This window comes from Fukomys damarensis, unplaced genomic scaffold, assembly GCF_012274545.1.
Source record: "Fukomys damarensis isolate Sample0158 unplaced genomic scaffold, DMR_v1.0_HiC HiC_scaffold_29, whole genome shotgun sequence".
Taxonomy (NCBI): Eukaryota; Metazoa; Chordata; class Mammalia; order Rodentia; family Bathyergidae; genus Fukomys; species Fukomys damarensis.
The window spans coordinates 22,658,483-22,682,700 of record NW_022900941.1 but is presented as its reverse complement, the minus strand read 5'-3'; the positions used below and the strand labels follow the sequence as shown (position 1 = coordinate 22,682,700).

The following is a 24,218-nucleotide window of genomic DNA, read 5'->3' as shown; positions in this document are numbered from 1 at the left end:
GAGAGAGAGAGAGGGAGGGAGGGAGGGAGGGAGGAAGGGGCTTAGTTATATAGTGAATGACTAGTGTGGGTGGGTCAGAGATCCTGCTGTCTGCTTGGACAGCCACTCAGGGGTCATTATTTGTGATCCATTCCTCATAGGGACAAGCCTTGCTCATGCATCAGTCTCATTTACGACTGGTGACAGATGATGTAGGAAATGGAATTTAAGGTGAAAAGGGGGTTATGGATGGCGGCAGCCATTCCAAGGCACTTATTTTATAATCTGGACAGTAACACTTACCTAATTATCATCCATGGAAAGCTACAGACACACATTATATATTCAAGTTGGATGAGAGACAGATTCACTGTACCAGAAAGGACGTGTGGTTAAAGTGAGCTATGCAATATTCTGTGCTGTGTAACACTGTGGAGAGAAGTGGAGTTCAGGATGAGAGCAACAGGGGGACAATGACCTGGACAGAGATGGTCAAAAATTTTCTTGAAGTAATATTTTTCTCTGTAAAGAAATTCAGAAAAAATATCCTGATAAAAGTTAGTTCCAAGGAGTGGTCTGATGTGTGTGCTGTGAATGGGAACAGCTATTAACAAGGTAGTGCCACTCGAGTTGGGCTTGAGACAGAAAGATGAAACAATCTACAAAAATATTTACGTTCTGAGGCAGATTCTTCTAACAGAAGAGAAAGGCACATCACTGGAAACCAAGACAGTCAAATTTGGAGGAGAAAGTATTTCAGGTATATGTATTTAATTTATTATAGTACATTTCCAAAATTTATATTTTGAAGCACTATACATATGCACATTTTATATATGCGAATGTATAGAATGATACCATACTCATTGTCACCTCATTTTAATATTTTCCATAGAAAGGAATATATATATACATATCTATATACATGTATATAGATAGATATATATATACATATACATGTGTATAGTTTCACAAATTTTCATTAGTGTTTTTTTTTTTTGTACCAGGTATCGAACTCAGGACCTTGTGCTTTCAAGGCAGGTGGTGGCACCACTGAGCTAAATCCCCAGCATTAGTTCTTTAATTGAATTAATAATGAACTAAAATATTACTATCTTACAAAATTTTATATATGTGAACACAAGACCTTTTATTAAGAATGTGGACATCATTCTAGGGTCATAGGAACCCAGGGACATGAAGAATAAATATCAAATAGAAAGATTTCATATGAACATTAGCTATACAGTATTACCCTGAGAGTTGTAAGAAAGCTTTTGAGAAAAACAAAATTATAGGAAGGAAAACTATTTAGGGAACCATTGCAGCTGGGGACTTAGCTCAGTGGTGCCACCACCTGCCTCACATGCAGAAGGTCTCTTGAATTTCCCTAGTACCAAAAACAAAAAAACAAACAAATAAATAAATAAAATAAAAAAGGAAACCACTGCAATCATTTTGAACATAGTAGGTCATGAATAAAATTGTAGTGCTCATGATTTTTTGTAATAAAATAGTTAAAATGTGCAAGAATGGGTGATTTATTAGATATGATGGATGAGTAATCAAGGCCAAGAAGAATCAAAACTCACAGGTCATTAGGTGATAGAGAGTACATTCCTTCCAACCATTGAGAGACAGAGCAAGCAATGAACAGATTTAGGGGAGGTCTGAAGAATTCATCCTCTGAGATTTGAATTAGAACATTTGATGGCAAGAAAAAGCCTGTCTTAATATTTTGCATATGTACAAAAACTTTGATTCATTCATCAGGCTTTGAATACTGAACTGTCTTCACCTTGTTAACTGTAAAGAGGTTGTGAAGGCCTCCTTTGAGGCACTTCCAATATAGAGTGAGAAGTAGATGCAACTCACTATAATTTATAGGTAATCTATATGGATACTAGATACTCACAAGAGATATATTACTTCTCTGGTAAAATTGAAGGGCGATTCTTTGTTATTTTTGTCTTTCCTAGAAAAATCAAAGTCCTCAAAAATAGACATTCTCCATAGGAAGCCCAAATAGAACACATCTATGCCTTGGTTTTATTATCAAGGTAGGGTGCGGTTCAATAACTTGTAAATAAAACTAAATCAGAAAATATTCACATTATGGGGTTCATATGTATCCATGTACCAAATAAAATTAAATGACGTACATATACATTGTAGATGGCCACTGAGGACACAATTTTATTGATTCTTTAGCAGTTAATAACTGTTCATTACTGAAAAAGAATTAATTTTTGCCCTACTATGATAAGCATGGAAAATTTAAAATAAAATTTAAGAGCAATGTTTCTGTGGGGCTAATATTTTTAAACAGTAAAATATCCACCTTTCTAAAAATATGGGATGCCGCTCTACAACCAAATCAATTAACTTTTAGATAAAACATGTATCAATGGAAATATAGAAATGTTTAACGGTGTATATGCAAGACATTTTTTCTATCTTATTTTTAGAAGAGATTCAAATTAGATTTTTCTCCTTTCACAAAGGATATACCAAAACATTTTTCCTTCATCTTTAAATGTATAGAGACAATATTACATTACAGCAAAACATATTAAAACTTTTAAGAGCATAAGTTACCCAATTTATTAGTATGTATACTTTTCATTTTGTTGTATTAAACATTAATTGTTATTTATAATACTGGATACATTGTTATACTTATGAGTTAGGTACAGTATTAAGTGGTTTAACAAAGATGAATTTCTTTAATCTTCACAATGTTATTATTGTGCACATAAAGCTTAAGTAATTTGCCCATGTCATAGAGCAACTAAGTAGCAGATGTTTTAAGTCAAGATAATAGAACTCAGTGTCTAAGTCTTCAGTTATTATGATATATTACTTTAATCAGTAAACGTCTTAATTAAGAAAAATTGTTAACAGGCATGAGAATGAAAAAAATCCAAACTTACTTGCTGGGAAAATTCCCCCCTACCCCGTATGTATGGCTCTATAGATTTTTTTTAAGATCAGAATTTCCAATTTGCAGCATAACACACAAATCATGCATTTGAGGGACAAGATTTCTACTTTTCCTCTGTTCAAATATAAAACTACAGTATGGGTTGATGATTTCCTGAGGAAATGTGGGACTAGAAGTTCTCCAAAGATGTATCTATGCACCAGGCTGTCTCAATTTCATAGCTTACCTTTGGATGATGGAAACAGAAGAAATTAGAACAATGTCTCCATGTCGCTGCTTTCAGTCTTCCTCTAATATGAAAAAGATGAAAGGATGACAATACATTTTAGTTCTCAAATGTTATGTGAAAGGTAAAATGAGCCACACGAGGGCTTTGGAAACAAACTGAATCCACATTAAAAACAACAGAATAGGGCCAGGGATTTAGCTTAGTGGTGCCTCCGCCTGCCTGAAACACAAGGTCCCATTTGATTCCTGGTAAAACAAACATAAACAAACAAACAAACAAACAACAAAAACAATGAAATTCCTTTTAAGAGAAAAAAAGAATGAAGGTTTAAGAAAATGTGAAAGATTCTTTTTCATTAAACTGAAAAGAAATGTTTCAACACCTGAAAGTGGAATTGCTTTTATAATAAGCATGTTTAATGCAAATTCCACTTAAAACACAAAAACCTGATAGGGCTTATATTTCTTATTTAATCAAATAGTAATTTAAAAGAGAATGTACACTACACATTTTATAACATTGTATCTAAAGGGGATTAAAATAACCAAAACATTTGAGGTTTGCAGATTTTATTTACTTGCAAAGATGGAGTTCTTAGTGATTTATTGCTGTAAGATAATTGCCCATTAGCATTTGTATTGATTTGCCTTTGTCAAGATGAAAGATACAAAAGAATTTGTTAGCAGTTTATTATTGTACCCTTTTTATTAAGGAAATTGAGAAATTAGGCTTTTATTAGCATAGAAAATGTTTGAAAATATGCTTTCAAAAACTGGAAAGAATAGGTAGTTTAACCTTATTCATATCTATACCCAGTTATTGAATGGATTGTAAAATGAATGTCTCAGGTTAATGGTTATCATTCTGCATGGAATGATATGGTTTTTCCCATTTTCTTTTTTTTCCTTTTTTCTTTTAACCTAACTAGATTTTAGTGAACTATCACTGCTACTCAGCTTTAAAGAAAGTCTCACTTCCTCTTAAAGTATTTTTTGATGACCTCACTGTCCTTTCTCTTTAATTCCCGTAACTCTCACAGTCTGCTGCAGAGGTTCCCTGGCTATGTCCTAGCTCAGATTGTGCCAGTAATGACTGACGGGTGGAGAGAGCAGATCATTCTTAGGTGGGAAGGTACAACAGGACAGGTCTGAGATCACAGGCCGGTCCTGCTAGTCACAAGCAACCTTCTACAAGAAAATCATCATGCTGTGGGGGGGGGTAGCTCGGTGGCCTGCTTCGTAAGTGCAAGGACCTGAGTTCGATTCCTGAAACCAAAAATAAATAAATAAATCATCATGTCTTAAAATATCTTAATTTTCTCTGATACATCATGAAAACAGTTTTGATGTGGCAGCTGCATCAGCAAATTTTGTTAGCATACATCTTCTAGCTAAACAAAGATATTTTACTTAAAAAGTCTGTTTGTATTAAAAATTATTTCCTTAAATAGTATTCATTTAATTTTGAAATTAAATATAATGATTTCATACATACACAGATAGAAATTGTTCAAATAACACAAATTCTATTGTTTTGAATTTTTATGGTAATTCTAGCCATTCCTAGAGGCTGAATATATCCAACTTTGTGGCCAATTGTCTATAATGTATGATTTGATATGTGTAAGAAGTATATCTAATCTTGCTCTAAAAAGTATTTTACGTCACTCCCCCCCAAAGGTAGGAAATGTATGAAGAGAAACAAATAAGATATGGTGAAATAGGCATTTAGGGAACAATTAGGAGAGAAAAAAATAAGATGAAATTCTAGATAAATGTATGGTTTTATAATTCTATATTTTTGCTAGAAGTTGTCAGTAAATTTATTTTTGTGTTTTAATAACCCATGAAAGATCAAATTTAGTGCTCACAAAATGTATGTAATTTAAAGAGAAAAAAATCATGCCAAGAACACATATTTGTTGCATCGAGTATACATATAGCTTAATAAAGCTCAGCTTACTGAAGGAAGAGGATGATCAAAAAGTATACGCTTGATGGACTGAGAGTGGATGTTTAATTTAGGACATGAACAAAAATGTTCTTAGAAGTCTTCATAATGGTGAGAAATGGAACACTGTCTGAATGTTAAAACAGTCTGTGGTGTTTTCCTATGTGAAACTTTGAGCTATAAGCAACAGAGTGAGTGAGTCTAATAGTCATAATGGTGAATAAAAGAAGTCAAACCAAAGCACACACACTGTATTTTACTATTTATAAAAGCAGCATTTTATTTGCCATGGTTCAGAAATATATTGATAAACAGTGATTTATAAGGAATCAGGCCCAATAATTTTTTGTCTGTATTTCTATTTTTAACTAAAATTATATGTACATAATTTCAAAAGTCAAATAACAAAATAAAAATTGTTACTGGGAGGGGTTCTCCTTTCATCTTTTTTTTTCTTCTCATTGAGTTTATTGGTACATTTTAGGGATACAGTACAGTTACATTCATCATTGGAATCTTGTACCTTTGCATGACAGTTCTTGGTTGTCATTTTTTCCCCTTACCCCTGCCTCCCTTCACCCCCTCCTCCCTTCCCTATTTACAAAAACTTTGTTTGCAATTTTTCATTTTCTCAAATTTTTTTCTTTTCCCTTATTTCCTTTCCCCTACTCTTCCCACTTCCCCTAAACCTTTAACCCTTTTCTTCCAATTTTACATTGTCAATTATATCATTAGGATCTTATTTACAATTATAGTTTTTCACACCAGAGAAACTGTTTGGTATTTACACGTGTGACTTATTTATTTCACTTAAGAGTATATCCTCAATATGTATCCATTTTCCTATAAATGACTCTAATTTATCATTCTTTGTGGCTGAGTAGTATTCCATTTTATAGAAAAACCACACCTTATTCCAGTCTCCAACTGATGGGCAAATGGGCTGTTTCCAAGTTTTGGCTACTACAAATTGTGCTGCTACAAACATGGGTGTGCATAGATCATGCCAAAGAATGAAACTAGACTCTTATCTTTCACCAGGCACTAAACTAAAATCCAAGTGGATTAAAGATCTAAATATTAAAAAAGAGTCACTACATTTGCTGGAAGATAAGTTGGGCACAACTCTTAAAGACATTGGCATAAGAAAAGACTTATGAACAAATCCTTAGTAGCACGGAACTAGCACAAAGAATCAACAGTGGGGATCTCATCTTATTAAAAACTTTTGCACTGAAATAGAAACCATCAACAGAACTAAGAGACAACCTACAATGAGTGAAAAAATTTTTACCAGCTGCTCCTCAAAGAACTATTATCTAGAATATATAAAGAGCTCAAAACAACCAGCCCCCCCAAATATAAAGACCCAATTCAAAAATGTGCATCTGAAATGAACAGACATTTCTCAGACAAAGAAGTAAAAGCATCAAGTAAATATATGAAAAAATGTTGTTCCACATCGCTGGTCCTTTGAGAGATGCAGATGAAAACAACACTGAGATTCCACATCACCCCACAAAAAATGGCTGTTATCAAAAAATTAACAACAAATGTTGGCAGGGTTGTGGGGAGAAAGGAACCCTTCTCCATTGTTGGGGAAATGCAAAGTGTTGCAACCACTATAGAAATCAATATGGAGATACCTCAAAGAACTAGGTTTAGAGGTTCCATTTCACCCAGCCATCCCTCTGGCTGGGTATCTTTCCAAAAGAATTAAAAGAATCATACCAGAGTGATACATGCATAGGTCCAATAATTTATCAGAACCAACAGATAGGATCAACATTAATTACTGTATTTGAATGTTAAAGGCTTCCCCTCAAGGAGAGAAAGAAAAGTATCATCAAATCTGATTTTTTCCCATGGGAGGCCATGTCAACATTTTCTCTTGAAAGTCTGTGAGACCAACAGGAGTGGGATTGTAAAAGAGAAGGAGAAAAAAGGATTTCATATTCAAAATCTCTTTCACAGGAACATGGTCCTTGTTAAATAGAAGTTATTTTCTTCTTATCTGTAACTTCCATGGCTTAACTAGTAATGCTTAGCTTGCACAGTACTTTAAACTGAGTAAGTAAGAATCTTTGAGATGTGACTGTGTCTTATTTTTTAAAATACCTCCTCAGGCAATGTTAATGGCCAGCTATTTGAGAACTACTGAATTTGTGCAAGAGCATGCCTTTTGAGGGCAATGGCTAGAGATATTTCTCTTTGTAGAATGGCCAGATAAAAAGGAGAAAGGCACTAATGGGAACAAAAGGGAAGGCCTGAGGCTTGGCCTCACTATGAAGTTGCCACTGAAAAACCAGTGGGGGCTGTGTGGCCAGGGCACTATGTATGCTGAAGATCCAATATATGATTTTTACCTTGACTTTTTATGTTACAATAAATCTCTGTCCTCTGCTGCCATAGATTCTATTTCACTATTTAATTTCATGTTTTGTGAATAATTCTTTGTGTGCATCACTGTGGTCTGAGAATAAAAAGTAGATTAAGGAAAAGGGCTGGTCCTAGCATCTAGGTTGAAATGGCACAGGATAGGAATAAATTACTGCTTTGAGAAGCACAGTGACTGGAAATTGGAAGGGTGAGATGAGAACGCTTCTTCTTTCCAAAAATACAAGGTGTGCTTGAAAAGTAAGGTAAAGATTTACACTGATTATCATAAAAAGGCAATGCCATTCACCCCCCTCAAAACGCTCCCTTTTGCTAACCCCACCATTCTTGCCAATTTCTGAAGCCTTTCCACAAAGTCTTTCCACAAAGCCTTTCCACAAGTCTTCTTTCATGACTGTTTTTAGTTGTACTATCATGGCTGCATCTATGTTTGTAGTTGTTTCCAATGTTTACTTTTCACAGTCATTTTGACTTCGGGGAAGAGCCAGAATTTGCATGGTGCCAGATCCAGTGAATTAAGTGGGTGAGCAGCCACCACAGTTCTTGCAAACCTTCCTTTAATTTGGAGGCACTCATGACAGCATTCATCATAGCTTTAACTACTGCCAAAAGACACTCACAAAAGACTTCTAAAACTGCTTCACAGAGTCGCAAAGATGACAAGATAAATTTGTTCGAAGCAAAGGAGGGAGTATGTTAAAGAGTATTAATGGTAATGTGTTTTATGCTGCTATGTTTTTATTAATTTAGTCACCTTATTTTATGATCATGCCCTGTATATTAGAAGAGGTGACTTTTGAATGAGCCCAAGATGAGTATTAGCATTAGAGTTAATTGTTAAATCTTTCAAAGTTTTAAAATGAGAAAATGATTGGAAACCTTATTTAAATAAGTCAGAAGCATTAACAGTTTGCAAGGCCTTCAGGCCTACATAAATGTAGCAATAATTATATTTATTGGCTTATCAGTTAAAGTCACTGTTAATAAATGACAATAAAAATTATGGATAATGCTTATATTTCTCACGACTTAAGGGAAAAGTATCCACTGTATGGTACACTGAAGGTGGTGGTAAATAATTAAAGTTCAACTAAATATTGATGGCTGATTGCATAGGGATATTATTGTTTTGATCTTAACAATCACAATTATAGTCCAAGTTTTTCATAAGCCTCAGTAGGAGGTTCATTTACTCCATGAAGCCTAAGACTCTTTCTCTGTATAACAAAAATACTAACATTCAAACATAACATAGCGTCATCACTTTTTCTGTGAGGTAATAGAAAGTATACAGTACTAGCTATAAAAGTATAATATTAGTAAAGTACCCTATAGAAGCCAAGCCTAAAATTTATTAAGAAACTATATATGCTTTTTACTGAATTTTTCATAAGTTAACATATACTTTTGAGAATAAGCACAACTATCTTTATTTTTAAAATGTGTGAGACAGTAAAATGTATCTAGGATAGAAATGAAGTTGAGTATATAAACCAAGCTACCCAAACCTATCAATTTTAGGGTTCACTGTGTGAAGATGGTATTATATACTTATTTGCATTATTTGAGTAACATGAATTTCTTTTATATATATATAAAAGATCTAAGAAAATTTTGGTGCTGTTTTGTAAAAATGTGTACAATTTCATTTGTTAATATACTTGGGGAAATTAAATTTCCTGGATGTCAACCAGATTTTGAAATTCCAAAACCACATTAACTGAGCTATTATTTTAGGAACTGTGTACTAGAATTTATCCTTATTATCAGATCTAGTGACTACATTTAGAAGAGTCTATGTCAGAGATTTTGAGTTTTGTTTGTTTAAGTAAAATAAACTGGTGGTAAGTTTTTTTTTAAAGGCAATGATATCTTCTGATATTTACAGCTTTATTACTTATTACTTTGCTATCTAATAGCTTTTTGTAAACTAGGTACTAGGTCTAGAGCATAGTCACATTTAGACTTTGTCTTAGTCCCTTTCGTATTGCTGGAACAAAATACCTGACATCCACATAGTAAAGAAGGAAGGTACATTTATTTTGGCTGAGGTTTTTTGAGGATTTAGTCCATAGTTGTCTTGCTCCAAGGCAGAAAGGGCATGGTGGAAGGTGCTCGAGCTGGAAACTTGCTTAAACCTTGTTGGCCAAAAAGCAGAGAGAGAAGGGAGCCGAGGACAAGAATGTATCCTTCCAGGTTGCATGCCTGTGACCTCCCTCCACCTTGGCCCTGTTTCCCACCAGCACATTCTGCTGCCGAACTTGTCAGTGAGTTCATGTCATGATGAATGTAGTGCCCTGTGATCCAGTCACCTTCTAAACGCATGAGAATTTTGGGCAAATTTTAGATTTAAATCATAACAGACTTAGTGAGATAAAACTGGCTTTAGATTATTTACAGTACGTTGATGGGAAGGTAAAGGAACCATTTCCTTCAAGCACCAATTACACAACTTAAAATCTTTTTCAGAGCTCTGGATTATTGCACTTATCTCATCCTGAATAGTAGCCCTGTTCCAGCATGTGAGGACACTGATAAATCTAAGCCAGATTCAAGTGTGGTAAAATCCTATCCTCTTGTATTCCCTCTTTTTCCTTCTACACCTGTCTGTTTTCCTCTCATTAACTTTTCTACATTCAAGCACACACACAGCACACATGTCTCATCAACAAAGTAACTGTCTTGAAATATTTACCTTTTTCATCTGGTGAATTAAACAAAAACAAGATGTGCTCACTGGAGAGGAAGCTGAAATAAGGTCCTCTTTACTGTTTAATAACAGCACTTTCTAAAATTAATACCTAGTAAAAGCCAGTTATTTGCCCCTTATCTGACAAGTAAACCTTATCAACCAATGCAGATAAATATGCCGAACCAGTGTTCGGAAATAAGAAAATCTTTAGATTTTCTTGCCTTTTTTACCATATTAACATATCTACATTGTTTAATCAGATAGCGATAAAGGAGGTAAAAGAACTCAAGGATAGCTGAAAAATTCTAGATGCTATATTCTAAATCAAGAAATACTTGAGATAATGAATTAATGTATTAAAGTAAGCCCTAGCTACTGACACTATCTGTCATATGACTTAGCTGGTAGCTTCATACTTCAAAATATTGTGTATTTACTCAAAGATCTGAATTTGAATATTCACAGAAGTATTCATAACATCTAAAAATCGAACCCAACATGATGCCCAAAATTGATAATCTGTGGCATTTTCAGATCATGGAAAAGCAAAGTATCAGCAATAGAAAAAAAAGGCTTTATAGTTTTAGTGGTGAGTGATTGAAGTGTACTGAAGCACGCATCTTACATTTACTACTCATAGGGAAAACTACTGTATGGTGGTAGAATTTGGAATGGTGCCTGTTCACTAGATTGACGAAAGCTACTGACACTGAGGGGGCAAAAATGAGCCCTCTGAAATTTGACACTGAGTTGTACTTTCATACAGGCAGTGGTTCCATGAATGTTTTTTACTTTCAACACTTCATCAAGCTGTCCTATTAAGGTTTATTCATGTGGAAATGTATAGAAATAAATTATTAAGGAATAGTGATATTATATGAACAATTTGCCTCAGAAAGAAGCCTTCGATGCTGTGTTAAAAGTACATGTCTGGGCCAGGATATAGTTCAGTGGCACCACACCTGCCTGGCAAGCACAAGGTCCTGAGTTTGATCCCTGAAACCACAAAAATAACAAAAAAAGTATATCTCAAACCTAATTTAATACACTTACCACTGACTTGAATAAGATAGACAACTTAGTTATTAAACTTCCACATATCACTAAAAGGATTACTGGATAACATGTGATTTTAAAAAATTTCAACAAGCAAGATCCAAGATCAAATTTAACAATATAACATTTAATAGGGTAAATGTAAAACTGGTTTTTAAACAGAAATGTGACTTAATAACCACTAGTACGATATTCTGGGGGAAATCATATGCTTTATCATTAGTAGCTCCAGACAGCAGAGCTAGTTAAAATGAGCAAAATTTCAGGAAAAAAAGAATATTTTTATAATAGCTAAAAATGGACTGTATCTTGGGATACTGTATTCCTATTACAAGCAAATGAAATATTCTAACATTTAAAAAATCAGACTTGGAAGCCCTAAAGATAACCTAAATTTCTTCTTCTCATAGTTCACACACACACACACACACACACACACACACATTCACATTCTATATGAGGAAAATAAGAACTGCAGAGACAAAGTATTTTGTGAAAATTCTGTGTTAAATAACAAAATAAGAACCTAGCTATAGACACATTGCTCTCTCTTCCCCCATATTTCTAATGTGCCTGATTTGGGCCAATAAACTCTTGTTGCTCTAAGAGGAATGAAGATGTGAGAGACAGAAATTTTCTTTTTCGGAGGGTCAGGGGACTTCACCAGGATGGAGTGTAGCCCTGAACTGATTTAAACCCCCCCCCCCAGATTTATTGAGGAATGTCAAAGGCATCGAATTCTGCTGAGCCATACTTGTTTGTTTTAAGTAGCAAGGGAAGCAAGCAAATCATGGTGACAGTTTGGATGAATAATTAATTTTTATCTGATTGTCCCCTCAGCAGCTTCCTTGTTTTCCCTGTGAGATTTATCTCTGAGCCAGTTAGCAAAACATCCCATCTTCAAGAAGTTTTAACTCCTTGGAGTTAGTCAGCAGTCTTCCACCTCCGGAGTCAACCCAAGCAGACATTGACTCATCAGGTGGTTCAAGGAGCTCCATATAGTAGATCACGAGTACAGAAAGCATAGTGCCTATGCAGCATATGTTTATCTGGTATATCTTCACATAGTGTGTGCTATTTCCTAAACTAGCATGTAAACATAAGGCAGGAAGTATAACTTTAAATGTTCTATGATGCAGAAGCCCATGATAGCTTTGGAATAATGTGCATGCAGCAGGTGGTCAATAGTGTTAATTAATCATAAGAAAGCAAACATATAAAGGTGGAAGGACTTAATGAGACGTATTTTATGGTTAACCTTTCCATTTTTAAATAACCAGGGAAAACTCTTCATTTTCCCAACCTAGAAATTTTAGTGTTCATTATTGTCAAAATGTCTCTTCTGTGTTTCACAGACAAATATCCTTTTGACAATGTATGAGTTTCTTTTTAATTCTAAACTTTAATCCCAATACCCAAAATCTGGGTACTGGTCTTTCGATCTGGTAATCCTTGAAAATGGTTAAAAAAAAGTCTATTTGTCATATATTTCAGCAAGCAGTTATAATTGTTAGTCCATTAAACTAAAAATTCTAGTTTCCTTCTTGTAATTATATTCTACATTACCAAATTACCATATCTTAAAATAACTTATTTTTAATTTCCCTCCAGAATATAAATTTCTTGATTCCATAATTCTTAACATATGCTAAGTATTCTATTAGTATCAACTGAATAGGGGTAAAGTCAAAATTTTCAAATGTTGAAATAAGTTCTTTGACAGTTAAAACTTTTTTCTCAATCTTTATATTTTCATTTTGTATCTTTATAGAATACTGTAAACTTCTACCATCTTTCAACTTTATTCTCATGGTGGTGAAGATTTTTCAAACCTAAATCATGTTTACTTTGCAAGTCTTTATAGATATTATAAAATATATTCTCATAGCTCAGCGTCCCAGAATTACGAGCACGGGCTGCTATGACCAGCTGATTATTCACTTTTCCCCCTTGGATGAGATCAGAAGTCATTATAGTATCAGAATAAAGAGTGCCAGAAATGTTCTTATTTACTCTGAAAAATAATGTGGGAAAAATAGTAAAAAGTAAAGTGGAAAAAATACTTTTAGAAAGGAAATGAAATGTGGAAGAAAAAGTGAGAACTAGGAAAAATTATTGGAAGGCTATTATAAAAGTTTATCATAGAATTACTGTATGTTACTATCTATAAAAAACAAAGTAACGGGGTTTTTTTATTAGAGGATTTGCCCTGGAGAAGACTGCAAGACAACCATGTTTCGTAAAAATATGGTTTAAAAATTCCAGAATTTGTCTTTTCTACACCAGGATTGTCTCTTTTCATGTACAAGTAGAAACAAAGTGGACAGTTAAAGGTACAGGTTTAGTATTTGAAGAAGAAAAAATTGACTCCATGTATAATGCTTATATTTATGAAAAAAGCTTATATTTTTGTTGATTATGTGTTTCAATAATGAAAGCATTAGATTATGTTTTTTACAAAATTAGAATATCAAGCAATTTCTTGCTTCCCAAGTGTACATAAGGATATGGTATTTCTCTTCTGCTTCAAACAATGGTATCACCGACTTAACCATTGTTAACAGTGGCATATTTGGAGTCTTTCCCTCATAGGTTGAAGAACTCAGAGTATATTTCATTTGAAATCAAATCTCAAAACTTTCTGATAAATGGCTTTATTATACTAATTACATTTTCTTTATTTCCATAGTCTGACACTGTGCCAGAGGGAAATTATATTGGTCTTAAAGGATTTGTTCTTAAAATGGTCCTGTAGGTCACAACACAAAAACTTAGTTGGTGGCAAATTTATTATTTAATGATTCATCCCCAGTGTCTTTCTGGTGGCTGTATTTAAAATCATTGCCCTATAATTACTACCCTTCATGCATATGCACGCACATGTTACATATTTCATTTTATAGTCTTTAGACACATTTTTCATTCAAATATTCAAAAAGGACTGTTATTTAAAGACTTTATGATAGTATACAGCAATTTTTCAAGTATTCTTAAACCCATTTGTAAAATGATAGCTTGAAAAATAATAGAAGGGGTTTGTAGTTGACATTTGAAAAACTACTTAGTACCTCAGAAGGAATAATTGGATGATAAGGCATTTTTAAAGCTTTATATAGTTTAAATGACCTTATGCTTAAAATACCCTTGGTATAGTTGAAATGCCTTTATGTTTCTTTGCATTGTCTCTGTTCTTTGAGACTGTTGAGTTGATTTTCCCCAGTAATCTTATTTATATTTAGATATCTAAGACACAGGAATTGTGGTGAAGTAAAAATTGTCATCCAAAATAGCATGGTTTGATATCACAGTTGCAAGTTTATAGGGATAAAGATTTATTGAGTTCAAATGCAGAAAAGTAATAAAAACTATGATGGATCTTTTCCATTGATATTTCAAAAAGTACTTAAAGAAATCTTTTAACCAAAATATAGGTTCTTCCATGTTATTTTACTCTCTCATCATTTATTTACATAATAAATTATCCCGAGGAATATTTATACTATCAGATAACCAGAATAACTAACAAAATGTGTTCCAGTACACATACTGATACCTTTTACAGTGTGTGGGTGTATGTTTTCTCTGTCTCATCCATAGATAATGATACCATCTATTGGACCGACATGGGCTTCAATAAAATCAGCCGAGCTAAAAGAGATCAGACTTGGAAAGAAGATATCATTACCAATGGTTTGGGAAGAGTAGAAGGGATAGCTATTGACTGGATTGCTGGTATAATCTATAGCTTTTCCTATTTATTTCCACATTGTTTCTGCTGGGTGTTTAGGCTACTCCATAAAACTTTTTTTTGCTATCAATTTATTTATTAGGACATATCTGTAATTCCTTGTGAAGAGTTAGTACATGTAGATAACTCATCTTCCTCTTTTGATTCTCTTTCCTTCTCTCCCTTCTCTACACCAATTTCTTGATCTTTTTCCTCTGTTTTCCACAGTCCATGTATGCATTATATAACATTTACATTCTTTATGTTGAAATGGAACATGCACATTATACAAGGAGAGGGGATAAAAATTCCCCATAAAAATTGTTTATTCTAATATTTTCCCTTTATTTATTGCTATGGTGGTAAATAGTCTTCTTTTGGTTTTGGCGCCAATTTTTCTAATTCTTTGGAGCCTTTGGATCACAGTGTTTCTACATAGAAATAGATTATATAGTGCTAATTTTGTTTTAATCTCCTGAAAGATCCAAAAGGCAGATAAACGGAAATGTTGCAAGTTCTCTTTTGCCTGAAGTCCTTAGGAGGTTAAAATAGATCCCTCTGATGAAGTGTCAACTTATTTTTTCAACATATAATTTTATAATTATATGGTTTAAGCCCGAGTTATATGAAATTAATATTAAACATTTTTGCATATTAGCTTAATTTCAACTTGATTAAGATATGTATTATAAAATAATGTTAGAAATGTTTCTCAATAATTACATATGAATGCCTGAAAATTTAATTTTAGTCAAAACTAATAAGTTTCTTTCTCATGACTGTACAATAAGCGTTTTTGTATTTCTCCTAGGTAACATATATTGGACAGATCATGGTTTCAACTTAATTGAAGTTGCAAGACTCAATGGCTCTTTCCGTTATGTCGTTATTTCCAGAGGCCTGGACCAGCCAAGATCTATAGCTGTGCACCCAGAGAAAGGGTAATTTAAGATTTGTTTGTCTTCTGAGTCTAAAAGTATGTTTTCTTCAATATTTTTGGACAGAGAACAATATTAACATTTATTTTTATCTGTAATGGTCAATATAAAACTCAGAAATATCTTAATAAGATGAACATTTTCACTTTATTCATGTGGATTTTAGTAGGTATTTAACGAGGTCAGTTTTATGCAGATATTTTATGTATGTGCAAATCTAGGTAAGAACACCAATGTATTTCTTTGTTTTCAATGTACAGTTCTGCCCTCAGATTGTTTATATAATTACTTATTAGATTATTTGTTAAGTGAGTGGAGCAGGCATTTTCCAGACAACCTTTTTCTCCAGTATCTATAAAGCTTTAATTTTCATTTATGTGCTTATAATTATCAAATCAATATGTTCATACAAGCCAAGCACCCCCCTGACTTTTTGACTTATATAAAGTTGTTACCTGTCTTTATCTTTCCATTTGAAAGCTTCATGAAGACCCAAACTGTACATAAGTAGCATTTAAATGCATTCAGTCTTCCACCACATTTCTGAAATTTTAAAAAATTATTGGACTTGCACTCCATGTCTAAACTGCCTCTACCCTAAAAGAATCTGGTATTACCTTTTAGATCAGGAGAAACTTTTTGCCCTAACTTCAGCAGAGGCTATAATGGTTGCTTTCATATAAATCTTCTTACTTAAAACTTTTCAAGGAATTTCTATTCCCTTTGTGTAAGGTGCAGAATCTCTATTTTGAGTGCTCCTAATCAGGCCATGTGTAAATATTGTGCCTCAAATTCTGCTATTGACTTATTACTCTCTCATTCTATGTGGGACTTCTCTTAATTTTTCAGGTATTTATCATTCTGTTTGTAGGCTGCATACAATCTCTTCCCTTTACTTGCAGTGCTCGCTTTCCTTTTCCTACCTTATATTTTATTCTGGTCTTTCTTTGAAAATAAGTTAATTATTCTTTGACTCCATAATATCTACTGTTATCTATAGAAATGTAGTGCACTAAAATTCGCTTACTTATTCATAATCATTTGCCTGGTAGCTATGTTTTTCTTTGGACTGGGGAATGTTTCTAATCTGGGATATATCTATGCCGAAGAGAGCTGTGTGTGTTTCCTTTACCTCACTATCATCATGCTTCTGTTACAGCAGCTGTTAAAGTGCAAGTATCTGGTTGACAATTATTTTTCTCTTAATAATATACAGCTTGCTATTTTAAAATGTTATATTACTTATGAAACACAGCTGTGTTCTCCATTGTTACTGTGACAGTAAAAACAATAAGAATGTGATGTATATACCAAATTTAAAAAGAAGAAAAACTTCTATCAGATTTCCTCAAGATGCTCTTAAAAGCCAACTTCTCTGCTGTATGAAAGCTAAACATCCCACATAATCTTTTCAGCCAATGAGCCCAGCTAAGGCCCCAGCTAACGGCTAGCATTGACACTGTGACTAAGAAAGTCTTCAAATGGTTCTAGTGCCTACTTGTTATGCCGCTTCAACTTTCGCACCACCACACTTAAGGCAAAGAAGCAACGGGTTGTTTGTGTAGAGTTTTGCCAAAGTTATAAATTCATAAGCAAGTAAAGTATTGTTGTTCAAGCCTCTAAATTGAGGGTAATTTATATTTGCAGCCAGATTCAGTAGAAGTTTTAGCTTTTTTTTTTCCTCATTGAGTTTATTGGTACATTTTAGGTATACAGTGTGGTTACATTCATTATTGGGATCTCGTACCTTTACATGAGAGCTCTTGGTTCTCATTTTTTTCCCTTTGTCCCTGCCCTCCCTTCACCCCCTCCTCCCCTCCCCATCTACAAACATTTTATTTCCATTTTTTTATTTTCTCATATTGTTTTCTTTTCCCTTATTATCTTTCCCCTACCCTTCCCACTTTCCCTACACCTTTAGCCCTTTACTTCCTATTTCACATTGTCAATTATATCTTTAGGATGTTATGTACTATTATAGTTTTTCATACCAGAGAAACTATTTGGCATTTACACACGTGACTTATTTATTTCACCTTCAGTATATTCCCAATATGTATCCATTTTCCTATGAATGAATCTTATTTCTCATTCTTTAAGGCTGAGTAGTATTCCATTTCATAGAAAAACCCCATCTTTATCCAGTCTCCAACTGATGCACAAATGGGCTGTTTCCAAGTTTTAGCTATTACAAACTGTGCCGCTATAAACAGGTGTACATATATCACTGTGATAAAATTCTTTTAATTCTTTTGGAAAGATACCCAGCAGAGCAATGGCTGGGTCAAATGGAACCTCTAGTCCCAGCTCTTTGAGGTATCTCCATATTGATTTCCATAGTGGTTGCACCAGTCTGCACTCCCACCAACAATGGAGAAGGGTTCCTTTCTCCCCACAACCCTGCCAACATTTGTTATTGGTTGATTTCTTGATAGCAGCCATTCTTTGTGGGGTGAGGTGTAATCTCAGTGTTGTTTTCATCTGCATCTCTTGAATGACCAGTGATGTGGAACATTTTTTCATATATTTACTTGCTGCTTTTACTTCTTTGTCTGAGAAATGTGTTCATTTCAGATGCCCATTTCTGAATTGGGTCTTTATATTTGGGGATTCACTATAATTATAACTTCTCCATTAGCTGATAACCAGTCTGTTGTTTCAGTTGCTCAGCCCAAAGTATTTGGTGCCTCTCTTGGCTTGAATCTAATTTACCAAGAAATTCTAGTATCACTGACTTCAGAATGTATTCACATGACCCTAACTTGAGGCATTACCATCTCCTTCCATGATTTTTGAATTATACATCTCCATTTTCTACTCTCATACTCCCACTAACCATTCTTTACATAAAAGCATAGTGAGTTTTGTGGAATAAAAGTAGCTTGTATTGTTTCTTTGCTCAAAAGTTAATAGTGTTTCCCATTTCATTCCATTTAAAATCTCACTTCAAACTTAGTGTATCATTTCTTTTATTTAACACATAAGGAAACTGCATGAGCAATTTTAAATACATTACCATGAATGATAAATGAAAGAGAAAATGACAACAAAAAAATCTCAGAAGCCATGAAGACAGTTTTAAATTTAATCCAGATTCCCCCATCTCCTTGTTTTCTACTGCTGTACATAGGCTTGTGGTATTGTGTGTTAAAACCTAGGGCGCTATCTGTGTATGGCGGTGTATCTGTGTGGATTACATGTCTGTAATCCTAGGGGCTTGGAAGACTGAGGCAGGAGGTTCACAAAGTCAAGCCTGATGTGGGTAACTTAGCAAGATTCTGTCTCAAACTCAAAATGAAAAAGAGCTGTAGTGTAGTTAGTAGAATGTTGCTTCACTCACCTGCACAAGATGTTAGGTTAAATCCTTATTTCTACATTTACAATAACAAAAATAACAAAAGACTGAGGAAAAGAAAGGATACTTTTGTGTAACTCAAAGAATACAACATAACACACAGATTTATGTGGCCAAATAATACATACAGGCAGAAAAGTAAAGATGCTCTCTACAAAGTAATGATGTTCTGAGAGTTTCTTTAAATCATAGTTGATATTCAAGAAATGAATCACAGTAGCCTTAATAGGAAAAATTTGATCAACTGACTATGAATGGTTATTCTAATGTCAGCAGCAAACATAATTTTTGTGACATATAATCAATCCCCTAGATACATATGAAATTGCTATTTAATTTGTTCCTAATAAATAATTTTACTGCATATTTATATATTTGATATTTCTTTTGTATTGTACAGAATCTTTTGGCCACCTTATTATAGATTTGTGTAGTTCAATATAACAAGCCTCTTACCACTACTTTTCAATGGGTGGTTCTCTTTTTTATTTCTTCTTGAAAACTTTGAGTTTTTAGCCTCAAGTTGATATTCCAGACCTTCTTTTTCTTAAGTGTCTCTCAACTCTCCACATCCATCATAGGATAGGATGATACCTACTTCTCTCTAGGTTGATTGAAAGCATCAGACACATTCACATACTCTAGTTCACATACTCTAGTTCACATACTCTAGTTTCTTTCAGTTTGTTCAGCAAACCTTTATGAAGTACTAGACACTAAAACCAGAACATTTCAGCCTTCCCGTGTGTTGGCCCAGCCTTCAATTAGTGTATCATGACAAGATAGTGAACTACATGAAAAGGACTGGGAGGCAACGTGAGGTATGAAGTGAACAAGATGTCACTTCTGTTCATGCAGAGTCTCCCGTTTAAACTTAAAGCTTTGGTGAATGCCAACATTTCATTTAGAAAAATCTCACTTTCTGAATGAGACTCATTTTCAGCATCAAAATATTTTTCTATCTAACACAAACTTAAATCCCACCTCCACATTTCGCATTGACATAATAATTTTCATGAGACCATTATAAACCACTTTAGTTTTTATTTTATTTTTATTAACTAACTTATTTTTCTGGTACCTGGGATTGAACTAGGACCTTCTGCTTGCCAAGCAGAAGCTGTGTCACTGAGCTACATCTCTAGCCCTAATTTAGTTTTAAACAAAATATATGATTAAAGAATCTAATAAAAATAATGGCAATACAATAGTAGCATTGTGAGACTTTGTGGAGGATGTTTGAAGGAGAAAGAGTTTTATATGAAAGAGAAATGGAATAATCAAAATTCGTTAGTGGCAGAGGTCACATGCAGAAATACAGGTACATGAATTCTGTTATAGTTTAGATCTAAAGTGTCCTTGAAAAGTCTCACATATAGAGGTAGGATCTGGTCATAAACAGCAGGCATCCAGGGTGTGATTCTGAAAGTTCTTTTCGCATATGAAAGCCCTTCCTTCTCTATGTGCTACCTAACCACCATGCAGTGAACAGCTTTCTTCTGCCAGGCTGTTCTACCTGGGAGCCAAGCGGCTATAGACTGAACCCACTGCAGTTGTGAAGCAAAATAAAACTCTCCTCTTTTAAATTGCAAGTGTCAGGTATTTTGTTCCAGCAGCGAGGAAGGGATCAGCATAAGAAACATATAGAAAAGAGTGCGTAATATGGCTGAAAGAGAGCTTGGAGCCATAGGATTGGTTGTATGAATGTCTATATGTTAGAGAGATAGCTATACTGATAAGATTCTCTAGTTTACAAAGTGAAATCTAAACCATTCCTGGACCATCTCTCTAAGTCTTCTACTAAAACATATATCTGAAGAACAATTAAAGTTCATTGACGTTGTAAAAGTCTTTAAAATAGAAAATTTTCAGGAATGATAATTTATCATCCCTTTGGAGGAGAGATGTCTTGGTCACAGTCTCATTACTGTGGTGTAATACACACAATTTGCACAACTTAAATCAGGAAAGATTTATTTTGGCTCATAGTTTAAATCCTTGGTCCAAGGCAAGAGAAATGTATTAGAAGGACCTGAGTGGAAGAAGGCTGCTCAGGCCACAGTGCCCACAAGGGAGAAAGGGAAGAAAGGATCTACAGGGGAAGATAAACATTTCCAAGTCTCACACCCAGTGACCCACCTCCCGCCAAGCCCTGTGTCTCAACAGCAAGTCAGGTATCCTACACCTATAATCAGATCACCTTCCACAAGCACCCCCTCTGAGCACACAAAACTTTAGGAGGGACTTTCCAGATCAAAGCCACAACAAGGAGTAAAGCTTCTTTCTATGACAAGTCGTGGAAAGAATAACAAACACATAATAGAGAGAATGATCACAAGAGAACACTAAATGAAAAAAAAATTACCCTTTTGTTGCAAATCCCCAGATCAACGTGGAGAAAAGGAAGACATTTTCAAATAAAAATGATATTTAAGTTTGGATTTAGTAAAATTTAAGTCTTCCATGCTTGAAAATTATTCTTAACAATTTGATATCATCTATTTAATGGCAATTGATTTGGAAGTTATAGAATCTTTCTAAGATAGCAATATCTGGAGAAGGGATATTCATTCAGAAGAGCATAGATAGAATCAGAAGTTGGATAAATCACCCATTTATTGCAACAGACTGACTCTGCAATAAAATATGTTACTGAATGAAATTGCCCAAGCAAGAGTGTAGAAAAAAAAATAAGCTTAAGGACTTAAATGATAATGGAGGTTAAGGGGACTAGAGGGAGCGCATAAAGTCAACATCAACAGTAACAGGAAAGGGAGAAATCTCAGCCATTTTGAGACCTCAGAAGATCCCAAGGAAAGTTTTAGAAGAGGAGTGAGCCAGCATTAAAGCATCAGGAGGAAAAAAAGAAAAAGAGAGAGTAGAACTTAAAATTGATGATCAAGATGATTTTGCTTGTTACCAATTCAAAGAGATCACTAAAGCTAGAAATTAATATAAAGGATTGAAACTTGAAATATATTTAGATAATGGAGCTAACATATGTAGCTTATGCAGACATAAATATAACATCTATAATATGTACACATGGAATTAAAGGAATGGATAAAAATGGGAAGCAAATTCAGAGGATGGCAGTGTTTAAAATTTGTCTTAGCACAGAAAGAAGGGATATCGTACTTACTCATACACAGCAGGGAAGAAACTGGCAGAAAGAAGAGCATGAAAATGAGTGTAAAAAGAAGACAAATTCCAAGGACATTAGAAGGATTTTTGATGAAGAAATGATAGAGTGAAGCAAGAATAGAAGACAGATTTATCAGTTGAAAACCCATAGTAGAACAGGCCCTGAGAGTGAGAATTCATTTCAGGAAGAGAAAAAAATCAGGATCAAAAAGTGAAAGAAATCCATCAAATATACAAACCTGACCAGGTTACAGATTGATTTCTTGGTGGGGATCTAATGTATAAACTTCACCTCACTGAAAGGGAATGTGGCTTTTAGACTCTCAACTAATCATTCAGTGGATAAAGATCACACTGTGAAGATGAGCAAGCCCAAGATGGTTTTACTTTCAACAGCTTGGGAGGAGAAAGTATAGTGTGGCCCAAGGGAAACCCTCCAAAGATAGAGTCTGTGTGAGCTGTTAGGAGCAGAGAATGAAGAATCTGAGTACCAGACGCACAGAAATGGTACCTGGGACCTCAGATGGAGTGCCGACTGCACTAGAGTTTGGACCTTAGAACCTTTAAGGTATATTGAATTATTTTGATCTTAAGTGTCTTCATGTCTGTGTTATAGGGAGAATAGAATAAGGTAAATGCTAGCTGTCTTTCCTTTCTCCTTTGGAAGTAGAATCAAAGAAGGAACAGATTATGAAGACAGAATGTATTTTTGTGGTTAAATTTCTAAAAATTGAAGAAACTCTTAAGTGTTACCTTCAATATGTAAGACAGATATAAATAAGTAAACTCCTCTGAATCTATTGAAATGAATATTTTCAGAATAATTCATAAAATAACTTTCAAGCCACATGAGAACAACTGAGATGGATGTGTAAAATCTGGAATATAATTATAATATTACAGGACTTTCAATAATAATGCATGGAAAATTAGGAGTAACAACAAAAAAGAAAAGAGAAATGAGACAAAAAAAGGAGGAGGAGACAGATCAAAGTTGACAGTTGTAATGCGTTAACTATGAGTTACCCGTGAGGAGATGAGAGATTTGCAAGGCAGTGTTTGAATATCAAGAAATCAAGAACATGAACAATCAAAATAGCTCTGCAAATTAAGAGGAGATGCATTCTGAACTTGTGAAAGCGCCACTAGAATATTTTCACTTAGCGTAATTGTGAGGCCTTGATTATGTAATCAAATGCAAAAGACTGATGGCCACGGGAACACTGAGGTGAGGAATGAGAAGTTGAGCCGTGCGTGGGATCGTCACCAAGAGCCACGAAGTTCCCAAGGGTGCAGCAGAGAGGATGCAAGATAGAGAAGCTCACGGACAATGGTGAAGCCATTTAACATGTGGGGAGGATAACTGAGATGGAGCGCGGATGAGGAGGTACAGGGAAATGAATGTACGAACTGGTGTTGTGAATATCTGAGTGAAAATGGCATCAAAGAAGGCTTTTATTCTTCTTAAAATGACTTCTCTGCTTTTTATCACCGATACAGTGAAATCTCATTTCCTTAGGCTTTTCATGTAATAATAATTCCCTTCTTTAAAAAAAAATCATATTTAACTTTACGAAGCCTTTTCTTTTTTTATTTAAAGTAGGCTCAGAACACTTTTCATAACCAAAACCTTACTAATGCCTTGTTACCTGTCACATACTTACTTCTTACCCTCTCAGAATAATGAGCTATGGACGTTGTCTCATTATGGAACACCTGAAGTACATTTTCAGCAGTGGTTTATCCGGAAATTTCTACTTCTTGTCAGTAAAAAATACAGGTACTTTTTTTTTTTTTTTTTTTTTTT

At 34.2% G+C, this 24,218-nt stretch overlaps 1 protein-coding gene across 2 annotated transcripts in view; it reads left to right on the top strand.

Annotated features, from left to right (window-relative positions):
- Lrp1b (LDL receptor related protein 1B) overlaps window positions 1-24,218 on the top strand; it is a 1,779,190-nt gene that overhangs the window by 1,290,548 nt on the left and 464,424 nt on the right. For both annotated transcript variants that reach the window (XM_033757153.1, XM_033757154.1), the window contains exons 36-37: window positions 14,845-14,979; window positions 15,786-15,915. In XM_033757153.1, the coding sequence (XP_033613044.1) occupies window positions 14,845-14,979; window positions 15,786-15,915 (265 nt within the window). The remainder of the gene's footprint in view (window positions 1-14,844; window positions 14,980-15,785; window positions 15,916-24,218) is intronic.